Source organism: Malania oleifera, chromosome 5, assembly GCF_029873635.1.
Source record: "Malania oleifera isolate guangnan ecotype guangnan chromosome 5, ASM2987363v1, whole genome shotgun sequence".
Classification (NCBI taxonomy): domain Eukaryota; kingdom Viridiplantae; phylum Streptophyta; class Magnoliopsida; order Santalales; family Ximeniaceae; genus Malania; species Malania oleifera.
Window position 1 is genome coordinate 88,241,692 of NC_080421.1, and position 21,994 is coordinate 88,263,685.

Below are 21,994 nucleotides of genomic sequence, written 5' to 3' on the forward strand. Positions count from 1 at the left end.
GTCCAGAACCTTACGTAAAATAGGTTCGGTGGATTGAAGACGTTTCCGATAGATTTGCTTTGCTTGAGAAGCCACCAACCATTTCTTGATGACATTTGCATCCTCTTTTCCAGAAGAACCTTTGTTAGCCACATGCTTGGTTCTAGGCATTTTTCTGAAGAACTAACTAGCGAAATCCTTGAGAATGAGGTGGAAATGAAAGATTGAAGGAAATATTGAAGTTTAATCGGTTGAATCTTCATGAAATCTGACTTCAAGACTAACAACAAGGAGTTCGGGAGAGTGGGGGTATATGTGGTCAGTTGATTAGAATGTGAAAAGTTAAGGTTTTTACACACAGTAAGTATATATACCGTCGCGAGTCAGTCGACTGTGCTTAAATAATCAGTCGCCTGACATGTGTGTTCCTTTGAATTTCACAAGTCAGTTGCGAGTCAGTTGACTACGCTTCATTGAGTCAGTCGCCTGCCCTTCAGGCAAGTGACATATATATATCCTTTTAGCTCACCCACTCATCCACTTTAGTGTCTCCTTCTTAATTCACCTCTCTACAATGTAATAGACCTAATTCTTGTCGTATTGAGATAAATCTATCCTTTGAAGGAGGTTTTGTGAGAATGTCAGCCCATTGTTCATGCGTATTTACGAATTCAAGAATTATGTCTCCTTTTTGCACATGATCTCTCAGGAAATGATGAGGAATATCAATATGCTTAGTCTTGAAGTGAGAGATAGGATTCTTTGATATATTTATGGCACTCGTGTTGTCACATTTAATTGGTACCATCGAATATTCTAATTGAAATCCTGAAGTTGTTGTTTCATGTATAAAGTTTGTGCACAACAATTGCCTGCTACAACGTATTCAGCCTCAAGAGTAGATAATTCCACAGAATTCTGTTTCTTGGAGAACCAAGATAGCAAAGAACGTCCTAAAAAGTGACAAGTACCACTTGTACTTTTTATGTCTATCTTACATCCGGCATAATTTGCATCCGAATAGCTGATCATTTCAAATGTCCTGTCTTTAGGATACCAAGGACCTAAGTCAATAGTATCTACCAAATACCTCAATATTCTCTTTACAACGATTTGGTGAGATTCTTTAGGATCTACCTGAAAGCGAGCACATATGCATACACTAAACATAATGTCAGGTCTAATAGCTGTCAAATAGAGCAAACTTCCTATCATGCCTCAGTAGTATTTCACATCTACTGACTTTCCTTTCTCATCTCTATCAAAACTCATAGAAGTGTTCATTAGGGTTTCCAATGGTTTTCCACCTTCTATGTCAAATTTCTTAAGCAAGTCTCTTATATATTTGGATTGGTTTATGAACGTGCCATTCTTAGCTTGCTTGATCTGAAGACCAAGGAAGTATGTTAACTCACCCATCATGCGCATCTCAAACTCGTCTTGCATGCATTTGACGAATTCTTTGCATAAATCCTCATTTGCAGCACCAAAGATAATCTCATCAACATAAATTTGAATGATAAGCATATCATTATCTTTAGACTTAATGAATAAGGTGCTTTCCATTTTCTTTCTAGAAAAATCATTTTCTAATAGGAAGTCACTTAGTCTTTCATACTAGGCTCTAGGAGCTTGTTTCAATCCATATAAGGCTCTTGTTAGTCTAAATACATGATCTTGGAAATGAAAGTCTTCAAACCCTAGGAGTTGTGCAACACAAACTTCTTCATTTATGAATCTGTTTAAAAATGCACTATTTACATCCATTTGATAAAGTTTGAAATTTTTGGGGGATGCATAGGTTAGCAACATTCTTATTGCTTCTTTTCTAGTTATTGGAGCAAAAGTCTCATCATAATCTATTTCTTCTTCCTGATTGTAACCTTGAGTTTCTAGACTAACAACAAGGAGTTTGGGAGAGTGGGGGTATATATGGTCAGTTGACTAGAATGTGAAAAGTTAAGGTTTTTACACACAGTAAGTATATATACCGTCGCGAGTCAGTCGACTGTGCTCGAACAATCAGTCGTTTGACATGTGTGTTCCTTTGAATTTCACAAGTCAGTTGACTACACTTCATTGAGTCAGTCGCCTGCCCTTCAGGCAAGTGACATATATATATATATATATATATATATATCCTTTTAGCTCACTCACTCATCCACTTTAGTGTCTCCTTCTTAATTCACCTCTCTACAATGTAATAGACCTAATTCTTGTTGTATTGAGATAAATCTATCCTTTGAAAGAGGTTTTGTGAGAATGTCAGCCCATTGTTCATCCGTATTTACAAATTCAAGAATTATGTCTCCTTTTTACACATGATCTCTCAGGAAATGATGAGGAATATCAATATGCTTAGTCTTGAAGTGAGAGATAGGATTCTTTGATATATTTATGGTACTCGTGTTATCACATATAATTGGTACCATCGAATATTCCAAATTGAAATCCTGAAGTTGTTGTTTCATGTATAGAGTTTGTGCACAACAATTGCCTGCTACAATGTATTCAGCCTCAAGAGTAGATAATTCCATAGAATTCTGTTTCTTGGAGAACCAAGATAGCAAAGAACGTCCTAAAAAGTGACAAGTACCACTTGTACTTTTTATGTCTATCTTACACTCGGCATAATCTGCATCCGAATAGCTGATCATTTCAAATGTCCTGTCTTTAGGATACCAAGGACCTAAGTCAATAGTATCTACCAAATACCTTAATATCCTCTTTATAACGATTTGGTGAGATTCTTTAGGATCTGCCTGAAAGCGGGCACATATGCATACCCTAAACATAATGTCAGGTCTAATAGCTGTCAAATAGAGCAAACTTCCGATCATGCCTTAGTAGTATTTCACATCTACTGACTTTCCTTTCTCATCTCTATCAAAACTCATAGAAGTGCTCATTAGGGTTTCCAATGGTTTTCCACCTTCTATGTCAAATTTCTTAGGCAAGTCTCTAATATATTTGGATTGGTTTATGAATGTGCCATTCTTAGCTTGCTTGATCTGAAGACCAAGGAAGTATGTTAACTCATCCATCATGCTCATCTCAAACTCGTCTTGCATGCATTTGACGAATTCTTTGCATAAATCCTCATTTGTAGCACCAAAGATAATGTCATCAACATAAATTTGAATGATAAACATATCATTATCTTTAGACTTAATGAATAAGGTGCTTTCCATTTTCTTTCTAGAAAAATCATTTTCTAATAGGAAGTCACTTAGTCTTTCATACCAGGCTCTAGGAGCTTGTTTCAATCCATATAAGGCTCTTGTTAGTCTAAATACATGATCTTGGAAATGAAAGTCTTCAAACCCTAGGAGTTGTGCAACACAAACTTCTTCATTTATGAATCTGTTTAAAAATGCACTATTTACATCCATTTGATAAGGTTTGAAATTTTTGGGGGATGCATAGGTTAGCAACATTCTTATTGCTTCTATTCTAGCTACTGGAGCAAAAGTCTCATCATAATCTATTTCTTCTTCCTGATTGTAACCTTGAGTTTCTAGACTAACAACAAGGAGTTCGGGAGAGTGGGGGTATATGTGGTTAGTTGACTAGAATGTGAAAAGTTAAGGTTTTTACACACAGTAAGTATATATACCGTCGCGAGTCAGTCGACTGTGCTCGAACAATTAGTCGTTTGACATGTGTGTTCCTTTGAATTTCACAAGTCAGTTGCGAGTCAGTTGACTATGCTTCATTGAGTCAGTCGCCTGCCCTTCAGGCAAGTGACATATATATATATATATATATATATATATATATATATATATATATATATATATCCTTTTAGCTCACCCACTCATCCACTTTAGTGTCTCCTTCTTAATTCACCTCTCTACAATGTAATAGACCTAATTCTTGTCATATTGAGATAAATCTATCCTTTGAAGAGGTTTTGTGAGAATGTCAGCCCATTGTTCATTCGTATTTACGAATTCAAGAATTATGTCTCCTTTTTGCACATGATCTCTCAGGAAATGATGAGGAATATCAATATGCTTAGTCTTGAAGTGAGAGATAGGATTCTTTGATATATTTATGGCACTCGTGTTATCACATTTAATTGGTACCATCGAATATTCCAAATTGAAATCCTGAAGTTGTTGTTTCATGTATAGAGTTTGTGCACAACAATTGCCTGCTACAACGTATTCAGCCTCAAGAGTAGATAATTCCACAGAATTCTGTTTCTTGGAGAACCAAGACAGCAAAAACGTCCTAAAAAGTGACAAGTACCACTTGTACTTTTTATGTCTATCTTACACCCGGCATAATCTGCATCCGAATAGCTGATCATTTCAAATGTCCTGTCTTTAGGATACCAAGGACCTAAGTCAATAGTATCTACCAAATACCTTAATATCCTTTTTACAACGATTTGGTGAGATTCTTTAGGATCTGCCTGAAAGCGAGCACATATGCATACACTAAACATAATGTCAAGTCTAATAGCTGTCAAATAGAGCAAACTTCCTATCATGCCTCAGTAGTATTTCACATCTACTGACTTTCCTTTCTCATCTCTATCAAAACTCATAGAAGTGCTCATTGGGGTTCCCAATGGTTTTCCACCTTCTATGTCAAATTTCTTAAGCAAGTCTCTAATATATTTGGATTGGTTTATGAACGTGCCATTCTTAGCTTGCTTGATCAGAAAACCAAGGAAGTATGTTAACTCACCCATCATGCTCATTTCAAACTCGTCTTGCATGCATTTGACGAATTCTTTGCGTAAATCCTCATTTGCAGCACCAAAGATAATGTCATCAACATAAATTTGAATGATAAATATATCATTATCTTTAGACTTAATGAATAAGGTGCTTTCCATTTTCTTTCTAGAAAAATCATTTTCTAATAGAAAGTCATTTAGTCTTTCATACTAGGCTCTAGGAGCTTGTTTCAATCCATATAAGGCTCTTGTTAGTCTAAATACATGATCTTGGAAATGAAAGTCTTCAAACCCTAGGAGTTGTGCAACACAAACTTCTTCATTTATGAATCTGTTTAAAAATGCACTATTTACATCCATTTGATAAAGTTTGAAATTTTTGGGGGATGCATAGGTTAGCAACATTCTTATTGCTTCTATTCTAGCTACTGGAGCAAAAATCTCATCATAATCTATTTCTTCTTCCTGATTGTAACCTTGAGTTTCTAGTCTAACTTTGTCACGGACCACAATTCCATTCTCATCCTTTTTATTCATGAATACCCATTTAGTGCCAATTATAGAGTGATTTTTAGGTCCAAGGACTAACTCCCAAATCTTATTCCTTTCAAATTGATTCAACTCTTCCTACATGCCAGCTATCTACGATTAATCATTAATTTCCTCATTTATGTTCTTTGGTTCCTCTTGAGATAGAAACGCACAATGATTGCGAAGGTTCTTTAAGGTTGATCTGGTGGATACTCCTCGTGAAGGTTCACCAATAATTTGATCTTTGGAGTGATTCCTTGCGAACTTCCACTCCTCAGGCAATTCAGCTTGACTTTGAGAGTTGTCGTTTAAAGGTGTACTTATTTCGTAACTCTCATCTTTTACTTCTTGAATTGCTAGATCTTCTAAACTCTTTCTTAATTCAATTTCATCAACTTCAGTGGGTTTAGAAGAAAATGGATTAGCCTCATCAAATGTAACATGAATGGATTCTACAATTGAAAGAGATCTTTTATTGTAGACTCTTAAAGGCTTTGCTATTTTCAGCATATCCTAGGAAGATACCTTCATCTGATTTAGTATCAAACTTTCCTAGGTCATCTTTGTCATTCCAAAAGTAACACATTGACTCTCTTCTTATAGGTAGGATTTTGGTCCACACCAACAAAAGATAAATGGTACTTGGATAGAGGGTGCTCAAGGCATATGACCGGAGAAAGGTCCAAGTTCAGCTCATTAACATTAAAGGATGGTGGTGGATATGTCATCTTTGGAGACAATGCTAAAGGCAAAATTATCGGCATCGGTAAAGTTGGAAAAAAACTTTCCTTGGAAATTGATGATGTGTTGTTAGTTGAAGGGTTAAAACATAATCTTCTTAGCATTAGTCAACTAAGTGACAAAGGCTTTCAAGTAACCTTTAAACAAGACAAATGCGCAGTTGAAAATAGTAAAAATCATAAAATGTTGTTTATTGCAAATCAGGTTGATAATGTTTATTGCATAAATGAAAGAACCTGATATCTCAAGAAGTTCAATGAGAATAGTTGGCTGTGGCATAGGAGAATAGGACACGCAAGTATAGATATGTTGTCAAAATTAGCAATGAAAAAACTTAGTAAGAGGCTATCGTAGTACTAAGTTTGTTAAGGACAAAGTGTGTGAAACATGTCAACTTGGTAAGCAAACCAAGACAAACTTTAAGAAGAAAAAGCATATCTTTACTGGTAAACCACTAGAGTTTATTCATCTAGATCTTTTTGGTCCCACCGAAACTTAAAACGTAGGAGGAAAGCAATATGCATTCGTCATAGTTGATGACTACTCTAGGTCTACCTGAGTGCTTTTCCTATCATCCAAAGATGAAACTTGTAAGATGTTGATCAATTTATGCAAGAAGCTTCAAAATGAAAAAAGGATATGGTATTCAAAATATTAGGAGTGATCGAGGGAGAGAATTTAAAAATAGAGATGTTGAGGATTATTGTACTGAACATGGAATATCACACAACTTCTCAGCTCCCCATACACCTCAACAAAATGGAGTTGTTGAGAGGAAAAATAGGTCACTTTAGGAGATGGCTAGGACCATGCTAAACAATCATAACCTGCCTAAATATTTTTGGGTTGAAGCGGTAAACATCGCATGTTATGTAATGAATAGAGTCTCACTTAAAACCAACTTAGAAAAGACTCCATATGAACTCTGGAAAGGAAGAAAACCAAATATATATTACTTCCATGTGTTTGAATGCAAATGCTTTATTTTGAACCATACCTTCTTAGGTCTTTTTGAATTTAATTTATTTTTAGTTTTTGCTCTCCATACTTTCTTAATTTTGACACTTTCTTTTGTATGGACATTCAAATTTTATGTGCCCGTTCTCCTTATATAGGAAACACGTAGTGTGTTCATATGTATTGGTTGAAGATATATCAGCATAATTGTTGGAGGCTTTTACAAAGTACCCCATATAAAGGTTTCTTCTCTTAGTGTTCTTAATTCCATTAAAGTCTATTCCTTCCTTGTCCAATGACATTCATTGAACTCCAACAAGTTTGTCAAAGTTCTCTTTTCCTCTAGTAAAGTTATATATGATTTTAGCTTGATCTTCAACTTTACTTTTAAGACTACAAATTTCTATGTCTTTTGCACTTTTACCACTTACTTGTAGCTTAACTAGTTCCAGGGACATCTTATTTATTTTATCCATGAGTTCATCAATAGTTGAGTCCTTTTCTTTTTCAATTAATCTAGAGGATTCTAGTTGAATCACAAGTGTTTCATTTTGTTTTCTTAGAGCTATATTCCTTTTGGACAATTTTATGAATCTGTTATGTAATGAAAACAATTCATACTGAATTTCTCTATAAGAAGGTAAACTTTTAGATGATTCATTACAAGATTCATCACTAGTTTCATAAGATGAGGTTGAATAGAAATTTACCTCGTTTTCTCTTGCATTGAAGTACAGGTTAGCCATCTCATGATCCGCTTGATTCATTTTCTGAGTCACTTGAACTTGAGTCATCCCAAGTTGCTTTCATTGCTCTCTTTTTCTTCTTCTTTGCATCTCTCTTGAGCTGTGGACAATTAGGTTTTATATGTCCTACTTTCTTACAATTATAACAGGTAGAAGGTTCATTCTTTGTTTCTTTCTTATTAGTCTCACCCTTATCTGTTTTTGATCATTTGAATTTTCTAGCGAATCTCTTGTTCTTATTAAAGAATTTACCTAAGCTTCTAGTGAACAAGGCTAGATCATCGTCATCTCCCTCTTCATCCTCTTCCTCACTGGAACTTTCCTTTGAAGCTTTTAGGGCTATTGGTTTCTTTTTTTTATTACCCTCAACAGCTATTCCATTCATTGTCATCTTATATGTGAGAAGCAAACCTATTAATTCATTTAAGGAAGTGGTTTTTAGATTCCTGCCTTCAGTTATGGCAGTGGCCTTAGGTTCCCAAATAGGAGGAAGTCCTTTAAACACTTTCCTAATCATCTCATAGGTAGAATGACTCTTTCCTAGTGCATTAAGGGAATTAATTATATGAGTGAACCTAGTGTGCATGATGGTGATGGATTCTTCTGGGTTCATCTTAAAGGCTTCATACTCATTGGTAGGCATGCCAATCCTACTGTCCCTAACATCTACGGTTCCCTCATAGGTAACCTCTAACTCGTCCCAAATTTCTTTAGCTGATTTACAACTCATAACTCTATTGAATTCATTTGCATCTAAAGTACAATACAACGCATTCATTGCACTAGAGTTAATTTGAATTTGTTTCATGTTTATATCATTCCATTCTTTTTCTTCTTTAAGGACTTCATTGTTGTCTACAGATTTGTGGGAATCAAGTCACCATGTGTGACTACTTTCCATACTTGTAATCCATGGTTAGCAAAAATATTTTCATTTATTGCTTCTAGAAGGTGTAGTTTTCACTACAGAAGATGGGAGGTCTAGATGAAGATTGGCCTTCGCCAAATGAGGATACTCCTAACTTTGTCATAGGGATCTTTATGTAGCTACTTGTTAGGATATACTACAACCTACACTTTGATACCAATTGAAATTAGGATGTATTCCCAAGGGTGGGGGGGGGGGGGTGAATTGGGTTATTTAATAATTATCCACGGAATTTTAATTACTTCAACCCTTAACTATTCAACCTTCCAATATATATATATATATATGTATGTATGTATATATGTAGATATACAACAATCAGAACTATGTTAATTACAAACCTTTAGATATGAATATGGATATACAAACTGAATTTACAATATGAGATAACACATTCAATTGAGCACTTTTAGCTTTATTTAAGAAAATCCACAATAATGTACTCAAGAATAATTCAGTGATTGATTTATGCCTTAATAAAAATCAATATTAAGATCTAACTTTTAGCACATGTATTTTCTTTCAAAACAGATTTTTATAAAATGCTTGTTTAGCTTCAGCACATATACTTTATTCAGAAAATATTCACAAACAAGTTAATCCTCAGACTATGTATCTTCAAACTCAAAGTTGTAAACTTTTTTGAATGGTCAAATCAATGTTTCACTCATACAACTGATATATATTTGATCTCAAACAAAATATGTTCAGCAAGTTCACTATGTTTAACAAGATTCCTCTTTTCAACAAATTTTCAAATATTTAGCTTAACCTCAAATATTCAACAAGATTTAATATTGAGCACGAGATAATATTCAGCAAGTTCTTATAAAAATAAAATCATGCACGCAGTTTATAACTTGCAGAAAATAAAAGGAGTAGGGAAGAGGAAGCTGAACACTGTTGTTTTTACAATGTTTGGCCGCAGCCTACGTCCTTGCCTCCAGCAACACGCTGCGAGGATTTCCTTTACCAACTTCGTTACTAGGTGAAGTTACACCCTCTCTCCCTCAAATGTGGAGTTTGCCTCTCTAACAAGAATCCCCTCCCGTTAGGCAACAATTCAATTCCTTGAACCGTAAAAAATAAAAGAAACAACAAATACTTGCTTGTACAAGAAAAAGCTCCTTAAACGAGCATATTAGTACACGTTAAATTCAAAAATAATACTTTAAAAATAATATGAAAGTTGAAGCTTGAAGTATATCACCAGAACTAATTGAAAGATGTGAGTTTTGAAGATCAAATCAATCTTTTCCAAGTGAAAGGATTAAGAACACAACAGTAGCCTCTCAGCAAAGAGAATATAAGAGAGTTGTGTGTGCCGTTGCTTTTCAATTCGTGTTCATTACTCTAATGTGCGAGAATAATATGTTTAAATAGAGCGCTAGGGTTTCAAAAACTTTCCCTTGAATTTTCTCTTAATTTGGAAATCATTCACGCAAGATTTGGTAAAAAGATTAGCGATGTTTACCGTTTTAACACTCGCATCAGTCGTCTGTCCCCGAAGGGTCAGTCGCCTGTGCTCCTTTTAAATAAGTGTATAGTGAAAGTTGGAGTGAGGTATGTCGACTGTGCCCGATAGGTCAGTCGCCTGTGCCGCTTGTCCTTTCAGCAAACTTGTTTTTCAATAATTTTTGGTTCCAAATTTAATTCATATATTTGAAGACTCATTTTGAACTTTGAAAACATATTTTCCATGAATAAAATCAGGTATCTAAGTCCAATGACATTTCCTAGGAGCTTCAATCAATCAGTATTGTGTTTTGAAGTACTTACATGAGACTTTTATATGATTATCCTATTTTAGTGTATAAGTCCTCATGTTGTGAAGCTTCTAATATGTCTTCTGAACTTTATGCACTGCTTCAACGAGCTTCATATCTTATATGGCTTAAACCTTCATGTTTATAATGTCTCATTGCCTTAAGTGTAATTTTCCATTCAGATTCTTCAAGTATGTCCACTTGAAATCATAAGATTACTTAAGTCCTAAAACTCAAACTCTCATAGACATATTAAGTAACCTTGATTTGTTATCATGAAAACGAGATTAGGCCTTGTTAGGCCAACAACTAGGGACAACAAAGTCCTATGGGGTCAACACAACCGCAACACGACCCTTTGCCAATCGTAGTGCCTCCCAACCTAGATGGCACGCAATGTCAAACATAGGATACAAATCCTAACTTGGATTACACCCAAAAGAATAACAAGAAAACAATAAACCTTAGAGGTCTTCTAACTCACACACGTAGTCTGACTATTCAGAATGAGTTTAAAGAGCCTTCGTGAAGGACTCAATCTATTAGGTAGAATAAATAAATAAGTATGAAGAGTTACAACAATAATATAACCATATTGAACAAATAGCTATGTGAAACTCAAGTGCATGAACTCAAAAATCTTGTGTGGTGCCTCTTTTCTTCGATCTGCTTTGACTAGTATTTACAGAGGATTGGTTAAGTTTCAACTTGCTTTTCCTTGGTTTTGTAGTTGTGCATAAAAGCATAATCAAGTTGGAGAATCATCGCACATGAAATGAGCATTGTTGTGATGACCGAAAAAAGAAACTCCTAGCCGTTTGATTGATCTTTCGTGATTCTCCAATTTGAAATTTGAACGTTAAAGTTTTGACATGGAGGATTAGCAATCTATCTAGATATCAATCGATGAAATAGGAAATAATTTAAAACATTTTAGCTCAACAAATTGACCGAACTTGCACACTGATCTTGACGAGAAAATTACACATCTGTAAATGTGTTTATGAAAAAGTCTGTTGTACGGCCTGTACATGAGTATGTGAAATCGTCTGTTTGTGAGTCTGTGAAAGTGTTTTTGAGAGAGTCTGTGAGAGAGTTTGTTCGCAAGTTTGTCTTAAACCTAACATCAACAAAATTGATAAATGATATTAGTAACTTAATATGACTGTTAGATTACCACTTTACCTAAAAAAGTTTAAGTTGTTAGGTTATGGGTCAACAATGTATATCAAACTTTAACACTCCCTTGTTGGAGAGATAAAGACACAATAATATCACCCATTATAAGGAATATAATAATTTTTTAAATACCATACAATAAACATGGATAACAAGACTAGAACCCAAGACCTCCTGGTAGTATACCATGTTAGGTTACCACTTTACCTAAAAAGTTTAAGTTATTAGGTTGTGAGCCAACAATATATATCAAACTTTAACAATAATATCGATAGTTTAATATGATATATTGATATTAATAATTTAATATGATACAGTGTTTTAAAAGGCGAAAGCGTAAGGCGAGGCGTAAGCCTTTTAAGATTATATATTTTTAAATAATTAATGAATGAAATCAATTTATATATAATAAAAAAATATAAAAAATTTAAAATAATAAAAAACTATAAAAACATAATTTTAAATATCATATAGGCCATTAGGTGTTAACTAACAAACGTAAATAATATATATTAAAAGAATAAGCATGGCCAAATTTAAAATGTCTCAATATATTAAAAAAATAAGCATGAGCCAAGCCAAATTAAAAATGTCTCGAAGATTCTAATTTCAAAGCTAGCTGCAGCCAACATAGTGGCACAGAGTACGAGAGGGTCGCGGAGAGAGGCGAGGGGAGTTTTTTCCCGTTTTAACTTTTTTTTTTTTAAAAAAATATTCAATAATACCTCATTCTGGGAAGTATTTCCCAAAATGACTCTGACGTAATCTCGCTACTCCAAGTAGCGAGATTTGCCATGTGTTACTTCAAAAATTATTTTTCTAAAAAATTATTATTTAATATATATATTTTTAAAAATGATAAACGTGAAAATACTCTAGGTCTCAATAGGGAAAAAAAATTATTTCGTCTCTAAAGCCCTAAAAAAAACCCAAAATAAAAAAGCTACAACCTATAGGCCTAGACCTGCAAAACCTCCCCTCCAAGCTCCCATCCTTTCCTGCCACTCTTAGCTCTTGTCTTTCTTGTCAATTGCAGTACATGTCTAATCACTCTCTATCTTCCCCATTCCTTCATTATGCCCCCCCCCCCCCCTAACACTCCCCCTCCATCAATATTTTAGAATTGAAATATCACGTGACCATTTGCCACAAATTTGTCATTTCTGTTTCCTTTTAAACGCGCAAGGCATTTTCTTTCGGAACTAAGATTCAAAGAAAATTAAAGCTGTGTTTATTGATTCAAATTTGGTATTTTAACTACATATGAATGGATTTTGGGTTAATATGTCAAAGAAAAATATTTATGCAATTTACTTTTTTGTTAAAAAAATGTAAATTTTATATTATATATATGTATGTTAGAAGTGTTTTAATTATAGTATTTTTTGAATTTGTAAAAAAAACACCTTTTTTGTTTATTTAAATTTTAAAAGTAATTTTACATACAATTAAATTGATGTTCAGTTAAAACCAAAAAATATCAAGCTGCATAGGATAATATTTTTCATTTTAATATATATTTTGTACGATTGAGAATTGTCTTTTGATCCATCGAGATAGCCCAAGAAATATGTATTTAATTATAATTTGTACTAAAAAAAAACTTGTAAGAAATAGTTCTTCTATATAAAATTTAACGCTCACTACTCATAAGATGCTATATTATTAATATTTAAACTCATTAGAGGGTTGTGAAACTGACATCGATTTAGGTAACATTCTTAATCATATTTATCACTTATACGGGTTTTAGTCTTAATGTGATATTTTATAATTAATGAGCTTTAATTTTTTTAATTTTGCCCAATATATCATTCGTAGTAAATGATAGGTCCTCAGTATAATCTCTTGACTTATATATCTCTTATTACACGAAGAGCTCACCTCAACTCCAATTTCTCTTACCTATGTGGTGATCAGTGTGAGGAGCCCATTACTCCAATCATTCTGGCCATCTGCATTGTTCAACCTTAAGCTTAAGCTGATTAGGAACATAATTTAGTTAAGCTTATAAATTGTGAAAAATAACTAAATATTATTTTGAAATGTGAAAAATACTTAAATAAAATTTATATTTTTTATTAACTCAAGGAACATATAAAAACTAGATTCTCTCACAATTTCTTGTAATAAATTTTCATATTTTTCAAAATATAAAAGTCTTATTAAAAAATAAAGAATGCATTGAGGAAAAAACATGTGCCTCAAGAATAAAAATAGGATAAGATGAGAGGAGGGGGGGAGCATAATGGAGGAATGGGGAAGACAGAGAGTGATTAGACATGCACTGCAATTGACAAGAAAGACGAGCTAAGAGTGACAAGAAAGGATGGGGGCTTGGAGGGGAGGTTTTGCAGGTCTAGGCCTATAGGATGTAACTTTTTTATTTTAGGTTTTTTTTAGGGCTTTAGAGACGAAATAATTTTTTATTTTCTATTGAGGCCTAGAGTGTTTTCACGTTTATCATTTTTTTAAAAAATATATTAAATAATAATTTTTTAGGAAAAAATTTTTTGAAGTGCCACGTGACAAATCTCTCTACTTAGAGTAGGGAGATTACGTCAGAGTCATTTTGAGAAATATTTCTATTATTTAATGTTTTTTTTTTAAAAATATTAAAACAGGAAAAAACTCTAGGCGAGAGACTGCAGAGTGTCGCTGCAGAGAGACCACAGCTCCGAAGGGTTCGTCGAAGGGAAAAACTACGTAAAAAGGAGTCGTCGGAGGCAGATCAGACTTTGGAAGGGAACGTCGACTCGTCGGAGAGAGACGAGAAAGCTTGGAGGAATCGTTGGAAGCAGCCGTTGAGTCGTCGGAGAGAGAGGAGGTGCTAGAATCGTCGGAGAGAGAGCAGAGGTTATCGTCAAGCAGAAGACTCGCTGGAGGCTTCGTCAGGGAGCAGAACAGAGGAAGCTTCATGCGAGAGAGGTAGGATAGGGCTTTCGATGCGTTCTGGGTTCTGCCCTGTTTAATTTATGTTATAAATCAAGAATCCCGAAAGGCGTACGCTTGGAATTTGAGGCGTAAAAAGGTGAGATTTTTCACCTGAGGCGTACGCCTTCTCCCCTGAGGGGTTCGTCTTTTAGGACTTAGCATTTCAACTAACGCCTTAGTAAAACGCATGGCGCGCATCAAAAACGCCTTTTAAAACACTGAATTATGATATATTGATATATTTGTTTGTACATGTGCTTGACATAAGTGATGAATGTTCCTCGAGTTCTATAATATGAGTGTTAATGATTATGCAATTCCTAATTGAGCAGGATGATGCCTATTTCATTTTAAATTAAAATATCCTTGATATTTTTCATTTAAAAGGAAAAACATGCCTAAGATATATATATTTTTATATTAATTAACTGGCGTATCTCCCCATGTTGTATTTTGGTTTTTACACAATTTCCATATCGCCATGCCAGTATTGTGCTGTATCCATGTCCCACATCGATTTGGTGATTTTAAAGCAACTCTTACAGTGCTTTTCTAACATCTTATTTACAGAGAGTGCCTTTGATATGAGTAGAGGCCTTGTCTTTCCAATCCATCAAGAATGTAACATGATTCTAGAGATGTGATGATACAACATCCAATTGAGTCTAACTACCCTATCAACTTAAGCATAAACTATTATTATACCTTTCCTTGTACCTTTATATTTGTAGCAAAACTGGCATTTCTTTGAAGCACTTATACCCAAACATTGTTGAAAATAATGATATAAAATGCATGAAAATTTTCATTGCTATATGAGCAGTAATTTGTGGAACATTAATTTGTACTTGGAATGTGAAGGATTTTAAGTGACTCCTTCCTAAATAACTTAACATGATTGTTTCCACTGTCAACCAGTTGGAGGAAAGAACCTTTTCTTGAGTAGCGTATAACCTTTGTTCAAACATCAATGCTTTTTTCCCAACTATTTGTATTTGTTTTATCTTTTCCAATATGTAAGGTAGACAACGCTTTTCTAGTAAATAAACGAGGCTCTAGATTGGTTCCAATGATTAAATCTTTAACAATAAAATATAAAAATAAATATTATATATCTAATAAATTAACAATGCAAACATGTACAAGTGTATTGAATGCAATTGTGCGTATCCTATAGTCTATTTGATTGACTATTGTTTTTTTTTTTTTTGGACTTGTCTTTCAGGCAGATGAGTTTTATTGATTATTTGAAGCGTTCCTGAAGCACCTGGTCGATTTGTGACACTCCTGGCTATTTTTGCCCTTTGAATGCTTATTACCCACTAAGCTTGTGCTAGTTTACATGTACAGTTTAGTAGAAGTTTGATCATTGCTGATTATAGTTTGAGTTTATCAACTGTTATTTGAAGTTTTGTTCCAAAGATGGGAACCCAACTCACCAGGCATGCAGTGTTAAATACCAAGATCAAGAGTTCTTATCAGCTTTACTTGTTCCTTGTTGACATTGACCATTTTGCACATCTTACTTCAAGAATGGCAATTAATTGTTGTAGAGAACCTTGTCTGGGATTGCAGAGTCGATGGATGACTACTAGTAAGCGAGTTCAAGACCGGAGCAAGAAGAAGAGGGTGCATGATCTTGAAATTGCAACTGAGAAGTGGAAAATTACCTCCAAGATATTGTTCCTTATGGAGGTTCTGAAGGGGGAACCTGAGCAGATAATCCCTGTAAGGTCATTGGATCAGTGCAGGAGACAGATTAATCTTCCAAAACCTCATAAGATCTCTGATTTCCTCAGGAAATCGCCTAAGCTGTTTGAATTGTATAAGGATCACAAAGGAGTCTTGTGGTGTGGGTTGACCAAGGAAGCTGAGGATTTGGTACAAGAAGAAAAGAAGATCCTTGAAGAGAATTCTGATAAAGCTGCTGAACACGTTACCAGGTTTTTAATGATGTCAATTGATAAACGACTACCATTGGACAAGATTGCCCATTTCAGGAGAGATTTTGCTCTCCCACTTGATTTCAGAACCACTTGGGTGCATGAGTACCCACAACATTTTAGGGTTATGAAGTCTGAGGATGATGTTGAGTATTTGGAGCTTGTGTCTTGGAATCCTGATTGGGCTGTGACTGAGCTAGAGAAGAAGGTGGACAAGGTAAATGCATCTACTCCTACCCCAGGGTTGCTTTCGCTCCCTTTCCCCATGAAGTACCCCCCTGATTACAAGAAGGTGTATAGATACGGAGGAAAGATTGATCATTTTCAGAAGCGGTCGTACTTGTCTCCATATGCTGATGCATCAGCCCTAGAAGCTGGCTCTCAAGAATTTGATAAGAGGGCAGTTGCTGTTATGCACGAGTTGCTTAGCTTTACTATTGAGAAAAGGCTCGTTACTGATCACCTCACACACTTCCGACGGGAGCTTGTGATGCCCCAAAAGCTTATGAGACTTCTTCTGAAGCATTTCGGTATTTTCTATGTCTCTGAGAGGGGTAGGAGGTTTAGTGTGTTCTTGACTGAAGCTTATGAAGGTTCTGAGCTAATTGAGAAATGCCCATCGGTCATTTGGAAGGAAAAGGTCCAGAGTCTTACTGGCTATAGAGGGCGAAAGAAGAAAATTGAAACCTTTAATGACTTTCCAGACACAGAGGATACTGATTTGTTTGACAGTGATTCTGAGAATGAAAATATTTGCATGGAACTTGAGCAGGAAGAGACCATGGGAGGTTTAGAGGACAGTTCACTTAAAAACAACACTGAGATGGATATTGGAGAGATTCACAATGTGTACAGCGACATTGAAACATCTTGAGGTCAAAAATTATTTTCTTTTATTAGAAATTTACATTTAAAATAATTTTAACTTTGAACAATTTGTGTTGTGCATTCATTTTAATAAACTTTATCCTGTTATATTAATTTTAAGAATGCAAAGATATGTCTTGATTATGATCCATATCCTATAACCTATATTATGCCAATTGATAGTTATAACTTGAAACTATGATGTCTGGTTGGCAGAAAAATGGAAATAGGAATGACTAGGAGACTTGCACCCAATCCTCTTCTTTTTACTATGGTTGGTTTGCTATGGTGATATTATCCAATTAATTAAGTCCTTCAACAACTTAATTGAAATTAATTATTTAATTGTGCTTGTGCTCTATATGAAACTAGGTGAAGTTTGAACTACAACAATTTTGAGATTTGTAGATAAGAAGAACTTATAAGATTATATTCTAATGGGAATTTACTTTATGTGGAATTCTCTTTCAAATTCATTGCAACGGTATATTCATTTGTTAGTTAATCTTCCATGTGAATTTGTTAAGCATTTAAAGAAAGAGTTGTTTTGAGTGTTTTAGTTGGGGTGTGTGTGGGTGTATGTGTGTGATTGAGGTGGTAGAGATTAGAGACATGCATTGTGTCATGCATATTAGTTAATAATTGTACAATTTTCGAATAAGATGAGGCAGGGTGCTTGAATTTTATATGTTCAATGTGTCTATTTTATGAGAGTTTGCTGCAAATACAGATGCTCTTCCAGTACTGTTCATCGATTTTGTACCCTTTAATGCTAATCCATGTATTTTTGAAGCTTATCTGGAAAGTGTTATTGTTAAAGCTTGTTTGGGAACACTTAAACAGAAGTTCTTATAATCATTTTCACTTTAATAAGAAGTTGTGAAAATATGTGTTGTCTGGATTGTATTAAATAAGTACTTATATCATGTGTTTATTTATTTTTCCACTTAATTAAGACAATAAGTAAAAGTTAAAAATCTGAATTTCTACTTCGAAGTAAGTGCTTCAGATGTAACTACTTTTGCTTTTTAAGCTGAACCACCTTTTTTTTTTTTTCCCTTGCTCTTCCCAATGAACTGTCCAGTCTCCAGTCAGTGTCAAAGGCTTTGATTGCATTCCTCCTTCCCTCTCTTGGCCATGGGCTGATTTGATCTTCTGATTTTAGGTTGTTGTGAGATCACTGTGAGATAGCTGATACAGTGATAGCAAGCCAGATTTGATAGGCTGCTTCTTCCGGGAGCCTCATATCTGCTTTATGAGTTTGATTTGAGGGAGGGATATATCTTCAGAATTACTGCAATTCTTTGATTTATTGAGCTTCAGGTTTGATTTGAGTTTTTTGTTTGACCTTCAATCATTCTTCGGTTTTCTTGGTATTGTGATTGGATGTCAGAGATTTGCATTCTCCTGGTAAGTTGGGTAGTTTGTTTGAAAAATTGCATGCCGATATTGAGTCTTTAATCTCTTATATTGAAGCATTAATCATTTGTTCTTTATTTCTATGATCTTTGAACTACTTGCTGCAAATCTTACTTGAGCAGTATTTCAGTATTTTAGAGTGTACCAACATTTTCTGGAGTATATCACCAAAATTGTTCCGCACCAGTAAGTTTCTTGCTCTATAAAAATTTTACTTGCATCAATTTGTCCACAAATTATTTGTTATTTATATGTAATAACGTTTCCAACAATGTTTGTGGCTTTTATACTTCTCTTCCGGCTGGAAATATTGTACATTAGGGTCATAGACTGGGTTAGCTTATTTGTAAATAAAATTTTATATTTTTGAATTGTAATCCATGTAAAAAAGATCATGTTTATGCTGCGAATTTCATTGATGGACCAGAAAATGGATTGTTTCCTTGACACAATGAACAGAATGTAGATTTTGTTTGTTAGAGGGAAGTTTGGCTCATATGATGTTCAGTGTTTGGCACTATAAAATTATGCGTCAATCAGGCTGTTAATTATGAGCATTCTTATGCACCTTTATTTGATGTAATGCAAATCAGTTGCAATGGCAAAGGATTGGTATCAACCGTGTAAGGAGCCCTTCTTAATAATGGGTTTATGCTAGAAAATAAACAGGTTAGGTTGAATGATTGAACAAAGGGTTGGTATCTGTCCATCTTTTTTGGATTTTGTGGAGAGATTCTTTTTCAGCTTATCTCTCTGGTGGCTTTTGGGTGTGCCTTGATGCCCTTGTGTACTTGTGTTGGTTCCTGTATGGGCCATTTGAATGGTTTATTTTACCTATAAACCAAAACAAAAAAAATAAAAATTAGTGGCTAAAGCATGCAATTCTTGGTGCAAGTACTGTATTTGCTAACACAAGATTTTGCACCAAAAGTGAGGGAGGAATCTCAACATCTATGGGGATTATACTGGAAAAATCAAGCATAGAAATGGTTTCCCACGTGCACTAACCCTGAAATGGATTTATGTTCTATTGAACTAGTGCTCTGAACAGTTCATGTCAAATATCAATTCTGTTCCCATATGTAAATTACATTCACTGCTTCTCTTTTTATGTAAATCATGGTATGTCTTTAAAAATCTTACATCATTGCTAAATCCTCTGATACCAATGGCGGAGCTCAAGTTTGGTTCTCTGCCACAATAACACCATTCATATGTAAATTTATATATCATATAATTCTGACTAAAGAAAACTGTTTTATTTGGCTCTTTCAAGAGCTACTAGGAGCAGGGGTGAAACAAGAAATAGAAATTGCGAATGAAAATGGTAGTTTAGTTTGATGGGATGGGTTAGAGGGGAATTTTGTTGTTAAAAATAGAAAGTAATTACAAGGGCATATTTGGATTTCAAATGACCATAACAATTAGAGGGTAATCACGTTAGAGTTTAAATTCAGTTTTATCATATTGGGTTTGTTTTATAGGAGCAGTGACAAGCAAAGATTTGATTCTATTCAGTTTGGTGCATGCTTATAGGTGAGACACACACTGCTTTTATGAACTGTGGCTTATATTTGATATTGAACTTCATGAAAATAGCAAGGACTTGTTGCATTTTTTAAGTGGTTCTCTTGTAAACCTCTGCAAAAGTATATTGACATTGTTATTAGACAACTTTCAATGATTGGTGCAGAATTTGAAGTTGTTCAGAAGCTAACCTCATGCAAGAGGAGCTGCTTTTTCTTTTCCTCGTGATTTGGGAATTTCTGGTTTTCATCTAGCTGTACACCTCTTCTCTACTGCTTCACTTCTATTAAACAATATCTTTCGACTTTCAAAGAATTCAATGAATCTAGATTCTGTCTTAATCATGCACCTGCATTATGCTTGATGGGAATTGATCTAAATGATTTCTTGGTCTAAATTGCTGTTTGTTTGCATATTCAGCTTCAACAAATTTTTTATTCATATTCAGATGCTCGAGGATGGGTGGGTTAGACTAATTAGGTTATCCCAAAATGATGGTATGATATTTTTTCTCCCCCTTTGTCTTTTGCCTTTTGGAGGGGATTGTGTTCTCCCCGGTATATGTTCTTACCCTTTGTGCACTAACTTTTGATTTTTCAATCTCTGCTTGGGGAAGTCAAAGGTTTCTCTTGTCAAATTTTTAGCTAGAGTTGTAGACTATCAGCGGTGAAAATTCTTGCAATGTTCAAAGTACATTCTTCTTTTTCAAGTTGGAGATTCTATTATGTTTAATTAATAATTTAATATACAATATACAATTTCCAGTGTTCTTTCCATTATTCTTGGAACTAAGGTTTGGGGAGAAGTTTTTGGGGAGGTTTCGTCTCATTTGGCAGCAGTGGGGACTAGGCAAATTTCAGCAAGGGATTCACAGTATAGGACTGTGGGCTTCAGCTGAGTATTCACAAAGGGAACAACGTACCATGCTTGCTCTGAATTTATGTAAGACTTGACATTGTAAATCTAGAAGCATAAAACCATGGTTAAATAATCCAATTTTAGTTGCTGCATTCTTAATGAAATACTGTGTATATACAGTGGACAATTGTATCTCTCTCTTTGGAGGTGTAGGTTGCATTGAAGGCTCATTAATTGTGTTATTCTTCGGTTGGGTGTTTGGTTGAACTCCATATCATATTATCCGTTTATAGGTATTGTTGTGTTGTATTTACAGCCCTCTTTCTTTTGAATTGTGATGACAAAATAGATTCACAGAATTAGCTTTTCTTGTTTGTTTTGCAGGCTACAATTTATGAATTAAGTAGATGAAGGTAGTGACTGACAAAGCTTCTCAAGACGAAACTACTTCAGAAGATATACTTTTGTGTATGTGTGTTCAAGTTTTATCATTATGTTTTAAATTTCTGTTTTTGGAAGGAATGTTAGTGGGTTATCAGTGTATTTTATTAAGTTAGGTTTCAATTAGAACTCTACACATTTGGAAATTGGAATTTTGAATTCCTTGACTGATCATGTAATTGTTATTTTGACATGACATTTTATCCGTGAGGCAAGTGTCTTGATTATTTTCTCATTTCAAAATTGTGTAATATGAATATAAATTAGGTATTTTATCATTGAGAAATGATAGCATGAAGAATTATTTGCAAATTTGAAAGTTGCAAATAATTAGATTACATTTGCTGAGAAATGGTAGCAGGATTTCCAAATATTTGTTTAAGTGACAACAAAGAAAATTATGTGCGAACTGCAAATTCTTTTGACATTTGAGAAAATTGAAAATAAATCAGAAAAACAACTGAATTGATATCCAAAAATTGAAAAAT

The 21,994-nt window shown here is 34.3% G+C and overlaps 1 protein-coding gene across 18 annotated transcripts in view; it reads left to right on the top strand.

Moving 5' to 3' along the window:
* The window catches only part of LOC131155389 (protein WHAT'S THIS FACTOR 1 homolog, chloroplastic-like), a 36,629-nt gene extending 14,880 nt beyond the window's left edge, over positions 1 to 21,749 (top strand). The window contains exons 1-9 of one of the 18 annotated variants that reach the window (XR_009136800.1): positions 13,776 to 13,874; positions 14,142 to 14,445; positions 15,677 to 17,269; positions 18,427 to 18,866; positions 20,165 to 20,216; positions 20,374 to 20,449; positions 20,628 to 21,149; positions 21,279 to 21,358; positions 21,450 to 21,749. Coding sequence is in view for 2 of the 18 variants with exons in the window: in XM_058108478.1 (XP_057964461.1) it covers positions 15,874 to 17,268 (1,395 nt within the window). In the remaining 16 variants the exon portion in view is untranslated. Of the gene's footprint in view, positions 1 to 13,775; positions 13,875 to 14,141; positions 14,446 to 15,676; positions 17,406 to 18,426; positions 21,150 to 21,278; positions 21,359 to 21,449 lie in introns of those variants that run through there. The other 17 variants (XR_009136805.1, XR_009136797.1, XR_009136799.1 and 14 more) reach the window with 17 other exon arrangements.
* The last annotated feature ends 245 nt before the right edge of the window (positions 21,750 to 21,994 follow it).